The 9,782-nt window shown below is 36.8% G+C and overlaps 1 protein-coding gene and 1 long non-coding RNA gene across 2 annotated transcripts in view; one reads left to right on the top strand and one right to left on the bottom strand.

The window, feature by feature from the left end:
- Positions 1–299: 299 nt before the first annotated feature.
- LOC103391791 (uncharacterized) lies at positions 300–3,848 on the bottom strand. Its single transcript, XR_522821.3, has 7 exons — positions 3,718–3,848; positions 3,352–3,423; positions 2,467–2,526; positions 2,191–2,294; positions 1,140–1,213; positions 696–789; positions 300–592 (listed from the first exon to the last, which is right to left on the bottom strand). It is a non-coding gene; the product is annotated as an uncharacterized LOC103391791 (long non-coding RNA).
- A 347-nt stretch (positions 3,849–4,195) lies between these two features.
- The window catches only part of impg2a (interphotoreceptor matrix proteoglycan 2a), a 20,354-nt gene continuing 14,767 nt past the window's right edge, over positions 4,196–9,782 (top strand). Inside the window, exons 1-9 of the mRNA XM_025063711.1 lie at positions 4,196–5,541; positions 6,412–6,578; positions 7,025–7,050; positions 7,174–7,206; positions 7,454–7,500; positions 7,632–7,687; positions 7,763–7,918; positions 8,465–8,523; positions 8,604–8,624. Coding sequence (XP_024919479.1) covers positions 5,268–5,541; positions 6,412–6,578; positions 7,025–7,050; positions 7,174–7,206; positions 7,454–7,500; positions 7,632–7,687; positions 7,763–7,918; positions 8,465–8,523; positions 8,604–8,624 — 839 coding nt within the window. The 5' untranslated portion in view covers positions 4,196–5,267. The remainder of the gene's footprint in view (positions 5,542–6,411; positions 6,579–7,024; positions 7,051–7,173; positions 7,207–7,453; positions 7,501–7,631; positions 7,688–7,762; positions 7,919–8,464; positions 8,524–8,603; positions 8,625–9,782) is intronic.

Here is a 9,782-nt window from a genome sequence, read left to right as displayed (position 1 = left end):
TGAATATTTTGTGTTTAAAAGTCCATATATTCTGTTTGGGTTTTTAACTTACTGCTAACTGTTTTAACTTGCTGCTTTTTACTGTTTATGTAACAAACTAAACTAAAAAAAACTTAGTTAAAAGTTAAACTAAAGAAAAAACTAAAAAATTAAAAAAATAAATAAATAAATAAATAAATTCTCATTCCTTACCTATACCATACCCTTGACTTTGACTATGCATGGCCCTAAAAGACAATGAGAAATCCCATTCATATTTTGGCCTTATTTCGGGAAATAAATGTAGGCCACACACAATATTCCAACAACTTCCTTTATTCTGGAAGGTTTACAACAATTAAATACAGTTTAAAATAGCATTAAGGCTCAATGAGCTGGAATAACCAGCAAAAGCCAAAAAAGTGACTCTGTTAAGTATCTGACTATAGCATTAAGGCACAATAAATGGAATGACACTTTCCTCAAGCAATTACACATTTCAGTAAAATACTCACAGGTCCAGCAAACAAGTGATCTGCTTCAAATAAAGTTGCTCCTACACTCTACCTAGCAGAGTCCAAGCTGCTGTGTTCACAAGTCTTCTCCTCCATTGCTGTTAAGACAAGCATACAAAGCACAATGAATGGAACAAGCTGGAATAACACAATCCAAAAATAGTTACATCGAGGGCAACTGGACAAAGGTTTTTTTTTTACCTCTTGCCGTCAGGGTGGAAAGTTGCACAGTTGATGGGACCGAAATGACCTTTGACTCCTGCCAAACTCCTCTTCATACACAGCTCAGAAGAACCTTCAGATTAAAAGAACACATCATTGTGCCACAATATGTTAACACAAACAAACAGGTTTTCCTTCAACAGCACCGCCAACATTACAATTACAGTGGAAAGTCTGTTGCACAATCAAATGTTTACACATCACTATCAACAACAGTATGGATTCAATGCTTTAAACAGATCACACATAACACATCACTACATAATGGCCTTTGTTTGTAACAAAGTTGTGGCTTCTTCAGTGCTAATGCTAACACCACAATGGAATAAAGAACATCTGCATTTTCTTCATATGTTCAGATGAAGACAACAGTCGTTAGATTCTTTATTCAACCAACATTCTGGAAACACTACTTCAACTCACCTGGCCTCAAACTTGCCAATCCTGGTGGAAGTTGTGGTCGCGTCCATGGCCTCCTGCCCACCTCCCATAAACACCTACAACACAAACAATTGCAAGGTTCAAGGTCACTGTTGTTCTACTAGGAACTTAGTTACAACTAGTTCCTAGTTCTACTAGGATTTGTACAATGACAAATTAAATTTTAAAAGTCTTGATGTGATCCAGAGAGGCAAAGACAATACATGGCACACTACGTACAGCAGTAATCATCAAATGACTTATTTTTATTCCACTCTATCTGGGTGGCTGACGTAGAGCCACACACAGACAGTCAAGTCACTTAGCTTTATTGGACTCCAATCTGTCAACATTAAAAGGTAACACAAAACCATAACAGTAAGTTTGTTTCAAACTGTACCACTCATTTCTCCTAAAATGTACTTCAAATATTCTAAATCCTTAGAAAACTAGGACTGAAAGAAAATGTAATTGTAAATAAATGGGACTAGCTGACACACTCAAAGTAACCACACCTACTACTGTGTGGGTTTTTTTGGCATATCTTCTTATAACCCCCCAGCAAATTGTCTATGTTTACTTCAGTTCACACACACTTGAATAACAAACTATCAATAAATATCTTCAAATACATTTATCATTCACTTATTTCTGTTGTTCTATTTTGGAGCAGGGGTCTCGAGCACAAATGACTGGAAGGTCACCTCACAATTCCAGACATATATAAACAAATCCAAGAGTTAAAAGAAAAACAACTCTTTTCTTTGTTGAAGACTTTCTTTAGACAACTGGACATGAAATTTTCACTCAACAGGGGCTTCTTGAGAAAATTTCACATCCAGTTGCCTAATGGAACTCTTCAACCTTGACCTGGATGAGAATCTTTTCTTTATTCACCTTCAAAAACTAAAAATTCAGGTTTCATTTAAGGATGACAACTAAACTTTTCTCTGGGCGTTCTCCTTGATGGCCAGCGAGGTGTCATTCTGATGACATTCTCAAAACATTTCTCAACAACTGTCATCACAATAATCATTTCCATAAAAGTTCTCACCTTGGCGGTGTTGTCCTTTGAGGCACTGATGAACATGGTGACGTCTGGATGTCGTTGATGTGCCTGCTGTGCTCCTTAGCTTTCTTCAGGACCTCTCTGGAATACTGACAACAAATAAATGTTCATTATCACAAGCTCTACAAAAGATGCTGTCTGTGATTCATTATTGACTTCAGTATTTCATTTATATAATACTATGTGCAAAATATTAGTAATCAGGAAGCTGTGTACTATCTGCAGTCTCGTTTCTTTTACGGTATTAATTTGTTTACCTACCGATCTGTGGATCCCTCAGGTTGAAGGCGTTCATAAAACACTGACAGCCCATCTGCTTATCTGTAGAAAACATGATGATGTTGCTGCTGAAATTTGCATGTTTTGATGGCAGACATTAAGAAGGGTCACAGAGCAAAAATTAAACACCAAAATATAACTTAACAGGAAATGATCCAAAATAAAATAATTTAAACAATCATACACTAATATGTCTGATGGAACCACCTATATAGCTAACAATTTATTTATTTTCACTACTCAATTTACACTGTGCATATATTTCATTTATTATATTTTTATTTTATATACTTGTTCACATAACATCCTTATAATTATACTAGTTCTGCTTATATACACACCATAGGCATAATGTGGTATATTTTACTATACATACAGATCATACCAATTTAATTTAGAATAGTATAACAAGAATATAAAACTATATTTTAATTGAGATTGCAATCAACAACACCATACAGCAACAATAATTACCTACTAATACTACTAACACTAATCTATCGATCTACTTCTACTAACATCTGCTGTTCAAATTTCCCATATTCATTGATAGTGTGCTATAACTTGTGAAGAAATCCATGTTGCACTACTTTCCTTTTAATCTGAATGCAAATAAATCAATTCTACTGGCCTTAGTCGTGTCTCTTTTTATGATTTTCATATCACACACACACTATAGAGCATATAGCCTTATGTTTGTAACACAAATGCAAGACAAAACTAGCAGAGGATTACTCTGCTACTCGACTAGCAGAGTCGTATTGCCATTTGTAACTTCACGTGGACATTCCATATTCTTGACGCCAAACTAACTACCATCCTATAGTCATTGGTGGCACTTAAGCACAATCATTTCGTGTCACTTACTGAATCTTTAGCGACGGAAAACAGGTCTCATTCTCCGTTTTACTTGATTTGAGTGGTGGACCGTTCGTGGCCCTGCAGTAGGATGGGTTTATGTACAGAAAAGTAATATTTGAAAGTTCATTTCATATTTTCAAAAAGGTGCATCAGCTCAGCTCAAACTCCTGTCAAAGGCCAATTTCTTGTTTACCACTATACCTCTATGTTCATTATTTAGGACGAAAAACTAACTACGAATAATTTAACTTCTGACAAAAGCTAACGTTAGCTGCCGAGTCGCATATGCTAACGTAAATTGCACTAACTGTCTCGACCAAACGACTATCATTTCAAACAAAATACAACCGACAGTTGTTTTCAAAAACCCACCATTTAAATCAATCAGATATTTCCACCGTGCCCAGTTTTTTGACTTGAACGCTCGCTGGAAGCCCAAACGGCTAACACTCGTGTCTCATGCGCCGGATCCGCAACCGGAAATGAGGACCGTACAACGTATTTCTATTTCCGTTCTATTTCCAATAACAGCGCGCCCCCTACAGTTGACCGCTGACATTCACATTCTTTTTTGGTGTTTCGTCTCATAACTTTTTCTTTAATAGAGAGAGCGTGCTTTGACGACTGTAACAGAAAAGCTTTTTGATGAAAATCTATAAAAAAAAAAATTAAATACAAAATAATTAATAATAATAGTTTTAATATATATATATATATATATATATATATATATATATATATATATATATATATATATATATATATATATATATATATATATATATATATATATATATATATATATATATATATATATATATATATATATATATATATATGCAGGGCCGGAGTGGGTTTCTTTTTCAGCCCGGGAGTTTCATGCCCATACCAGGCCCAGTTTGCTATGGAGGAGGATTTCTTTTTTTTCCTTTTAAAACAGCTGCAGGCCAGATTATATAAGTGCTTTATGATATAAAGCAATTCTTGACATTGTCTACCATACTTCTACCAGATCAGCACTTTTTTATTTTATTTAATACTACAGCGGTAGTTATTTTTACTCTGACGTACAATGCCAGTTATTTGTCCTTGTGACATCTGCAGCGGGGATTTGTGTTATGTTATTGGTCAAATTCTGTATTTTAGCCTCTGAAAAATAACGAGTAGAGCATTAGTTTGGACAATCAGATTCATGGTATCCTGTAAAAGAATACATTAATTCCACCACAAGAGAAAGTTCCTTCTGATACTTTAGACTAAAATAAACTGAAATTTATAAAGAGAATATAATAAATACATAGATTCCTGCAAGCATCAGCTTTTCTGATGAATTCAGATAAAATATCAATGAAGAAAATGAGGAAACTGAAAAGAATTTTTCCCCAAGACGTATCCAAATGTTGACTGAAAAGACAAGAAATGGCTATTAGCTGAGAACGCCAAGTGCCCTGACTGTCTAGCACTGCTCCACTAACTTCTTGGCCAGCTCTGCTAAAAGACTTAAAAGAACAAACAGGATTAGAGGGCATTAACCCCCCACTCCACTTTCCAGGGACCATCTGCCATCATGTACTTGATCCACCAGCGTTCTCCTCAGACTCTTTAGAACCCTCCTTTCTACCTATGAGTGTCACAATTAGCAAACTGTTTGTGATTGTTGTCAGATGAGTCTTCCTCGTTTGGAGAATTTTGAGCTATGCAAACTCTTAGGAATCTGTTCACATCACTTTTGTATGACTTGAAAGGAAACACGTTTATACTTGGATTTGTTCTGAATTGGATTTAAGCTCGTCTGAAGATTTATCATGAGCATCACATCTTGGAAGTTAGTGTTTCACTTTGCTTTCTGTTTTCTTGTCATGTTTCTGGACACAAGGACAGGTATGTACTAATAAATTACCCTCAAACTACAAGTTCATACTATGACCAAAGTCTGTATTACTTTCTGTGTTTTGGGGACTTCAGAGGCTACACTGGAGGGATCTGCTGAGGGGCCACCCAGTCTGCTAAATAATCAGGACAACATAGTGTTTCCCCACATCCTCAGTGTAGCTGATGCAAAGGCAAAACATGAAGGTCACACAGTTATTTCTCGTCGGAAGAGAAACATCCTTTTACCAAGTGGAGTTAAACTGTGTGCACAGGAGACGGAGCAGCAGGTCATTGCGAACCATCTCAGCTACTTCCACCTGAGAGGTGAGACTAAGACAGAATCACTGAACAACTAACATGCACCTGTGAACCTGGGCAACACAATAACAGATCTCATTTAACTTTATGAAGGATTTCTTGGCGTCGTTGTAGAGCCTTTATTGCTTCAGTAGAAAACCTTTACGGTCAGTCACTGGCAAACTACAAACACACACCAACAAAGACACATCAGTTAAATGTGACATATCTAACATGGTGACATTGGTCTGGTTCTGACTGTTAGAGGAGTCTGTGGACCAGACCCAAGTCAAAATCTGGAGTCATTGATACCAAATGTGGGCCATCAATGGTAATGGTAACTGAATGCTTTATGTGGACCAAGTGACTCATTTTGCTATACAGTATTAGATTAGCTCTAAAGAAATCATCTTTTGCAGTAATATACTACACATAATATGGATGTTTTTTTATGCCAAGACTTGTAACATATACTGTGGGCTGTTGTCAGTCCAGCTGGGCAGGATGTAGATGTTAAAAATTGAAATGGTGTTATGTAAGAACAATTTAGATTTGGAGGTTTCACAGACAGTGTTGATTAGCTGAGGTGATTGGACCACATGTTGTTGATGCACTGATTTTGGATCAGTGCCCAGACAGCTGAGTCAAACAAGACAGTTATGTCACGAAGTAGAGTAGACATGAGATTACCATCCCTCTGTAGATGCATTTACGAGATTTACGAGAGGTTTTTTTTATTCTTCATTTGGTTCATAAAACAATCTAGGAGACCTTTTTACCATAAGTCTGACAATAATCTTTTACCACAGTCGAGATGAGAAACCTATGAGAGAAAGGACTACAGGTGCTGTACTGCAGAGTTTTAAAGAGACTGTTTTCTTCATTTGCTCTGACCAGTCTGTCAGGAGACCGTATGGGAGGCTTTCAAGATCTTCTGGGACCGACTCCCAGACCAAGAAGAGTACCATAGCTGGATGAGCCGCTGTCAGGACGGCAAAGTGACCGCACAAGATATTGGCACCTACTTCAGCCAGTCAGACGAGCATTATGCTCTGGTTCAAAAGGTTTGTGAATGACTAATGAGAAAAAAAACCCATGCAGGACATAATATCATTACATAAGAGTTTGAGGAAAGAGCTTCTTTTCTCGTATGGAATTGCCCATTAAAATCTCTACTGCTTTGTTTTAAAATTCTTTTTAATTTAAAAAAGCTGCTAACAGTTATCCTGAGTAGATTAACTCACATCTGTCATGAAGGGCACATTTAAAAACATTTTGCCTAGACAATTCAAATCAAGAAAAAAATCAAGAGCTGGCTTAAACTGGCTTAAATGGAGGCAAAATCCCTTAAAGGTAACCCTTAGATAGTTAGGTGAAAAGACCTAAATGCTGACTGTTAGCTCAAAGATAGTTGTACTCTCTGCTAATGTTGTCTATAAAAATCCCCAAACCTTTATGTCAGGAACATCCAACTGTTAAAAATGTGAGTTCTTTTTGTTTTCATTTTCAGAGAATGCCACCGTCAGGTCCGAGGAGGTAACACTTTACGTCCTTCACTTGTGTATTTTGTATGCAAATTAAATTAAACCTGATTAATTCTCTTCTCATCAAAGGCCTTTCTTTTATGTAAATGCCTCATTCTTCTCTTTGTTTCTGTAGTGAGCCCACCAGGTCCTGGCAGCATATGTGCAGGTACAGTATATTATATAATTTAACCCTTTAAGAAAAGCTAGTAATATAAACTCTAATGTGAATATGCAGTTTTCTTTTAAAAAAATGCCATGGTAGCTGCAATGTTTTTACAATCTCATCCAATTTATAAGAATAATTGTGTTTTATTGTTTTATTGTCTTTGTATAATATTACATTTTCAAATTAATTTAAAGTATTTATTATGATGTCATGTAACGTATGACTTTTGTCTCCCTGTGTGTCACAGTTCTACAGCACCAGACACGTCACAGCCTGCTGTGGCTCGACAGCCTGGTCAGTAACCACTCTACTGTCACACTAATACTGTACATTAACATGTTAGCATCATGCCACAACTGTACATCTTTCCTAATTCCTAATTTCCTAATCAACTCTTTTTACACATTAACCCAACGACTATGCAGATGAAGCTAAGGAAGGAGATGTTGTCACCATCATCCCAGAGGTGGAGGACAACACAGTGAGTAGACATTCATCCACATGTCTACTGGCATAACACATTTTCATTTACTTACATTTCTGTCTCTTGTCAAAGCTGGACCATGACCTTGTCGAGCGGACCTTAACCCCTGCTGTGATGGTGCAGGCGGTGGAGCTCAGCATCGTCCTAACAGGAGAGACGTACAGTGATGACCTGGAGGATCCAACCAGCCTGCGCTACCAAACACTTAGCAGAAAGATCACTGAAAAGGTTTGTGTGCTACAGTCTCTCACAACACCTAAGACCTGCTGCTCTACTCTGGTGTAGCTTTGAACCTGCAGTACATCCTGGTTCTGTTGTTTTTCCTACTTTTATTGCTCCATTTTACTGTTAACAACGCTAACATTTTGCTAGATTTACAAACCAACACAATGACTGTAAAAAAACCCCAAAACAACTAAAACTACTTGGTCGGTCAAGGAAACAATGTTAGGTGACTCAATTTTCTCACATGCAGATACTATGACTTACACTAGAGACACACATGCTCACGTGTCGGTGAGGGATTAAAGTCTGTGTGCAGGAAGTGGCTAGAACGCGCTAGAAAGAGTAAAAAGTTACTCATGTTTTCATGTTACTTATCGTAAAATATTCTCTTTATTTTTGTAGTTCTGCTATCTTTGGAATAAAGATTTGAATGATGAATCACAGAAACAACAGAAACAAACAAATAAATTTAAACCCTCCCCAAGACTAAATTTATTGCTTCAGATTTACTAGAGAAACATGGTTATCTGACTGTGTTCGTCTTTGCAGATGGAGTCTTCTCTGAAGGACACACCTGGATTTAAGAGTGCATCTCTGCTCAAATTCAGGTCAGCCTGTCTTATTTTGGCTCTGGAATAAAACCTCTAACTGTAAAACATTTCTAATTGTGTCCCCTTTATTTTTACAGACCACAGATGGAGATTGAAGGGTAAGGTGTCATTAACTGTCTTATTTTAGTTTGACCTTTGATAGTTCCAGTGCATCCATAGTGAGTGTGAGGGGACTCTCCTTCACCTCTCTGTGTTTACCTGTGAGTGTTGGCACGTGTTCAGACGTGTCACTCTTTGCCCCCTGTAAATGGTCTTAATGGGGTCACTCACCTGTTAAGTAGGATCAGATGTGAGCAGGTGTTCTTCTATAGAGGCGATTACTGGAGATTTGCAAACTCACCAGTCAGGCTATGATGGAAAGAGTAGAAAGAATAAGTACATGTCTGATGAGAAAACCCCCCCGAAATGAACAGTTTGAAAACAGAAAATACATTTTTTAATCCCTGTATCATCAGTGGAAAAGTATTTAAATGAATGGAAAAAACTACTGTTAGTGTTTAATGTTGCATTTCAACCTAGGAAGTCAGATTGAGTATATTGTTTGGCCAAAACTATAATGATGAGTTTCTAGTATTTTGCAGAAAAAACAAACAAATAAACAAAAAAAAAACCCTCAAAACCCCCAACTGCATTAGCCAGAAGACAGATTTCCCAGAAGTGGCTAAGTCGTCCAAATAACAAATACAGCCACAGTTAGCCATTTACACAGAGCTGGAACTAGACCAGAAGAAAAGGGAGTAAGCCTTGATATAGCTTAAGGTTGGCAAAAAAATCAAAAAGTTAACTGAAAGTGAGGCAATTCTTTTTTTAATGGAGCAATTAAGTTCCTAAAAATAACCTGAATTATCATTTATTTTGGATGGTTACAATTTATTTAAAAATGTACAAGACAAGGACAACTATAAAGTCAGAAATAGCTAAAGGTTGACTTCAGTAGTTAGTCATTCAATTAAATAGCTAAGAGTTAGGCAAAAATGTAGCAAAAACTTTTGATAAAATTACAAATTTACAAATGATCTAAAATGGCCCTTAAATGTATTATACAACATGACAGTTAAATATAGTTAACTGTCAAATATACATGACTGACAACCATAGTCACCAGACCTGTAGGTTTACATTATGAATAGAAACAATGAGGTGCAGTCTTGCTAACGCGGAGCAGCCGCTCATGTTGTTTACATATTGTGTGCTTGGTAAACAACTGTGTGCCGTTCTGCCCGCTACATAGCAGTAAATTTAATTGCGTTACTGCT

The sequence above is a fragment of the Cynoglossus semilaevis genome, chromosome 16 (genome assembly GCF_000523025.1).
Source record: "Cynoglossus semilaevis isolate Cse_v1.0 chromosome 16, Cse_v1.0, whole genome shotgun sequence".
In the NCBI taxonomy this organism is placed as follows: Eukaryota; Metazoa; Chordata; class Actinopteri; order Pleuronectiformes; family Cynoglossidae; genus Cynoglossus; species Cynoglossus semilaevis.
This window is presented reverse-complemented; position numbering and strand designations above follow the sequence as displayed.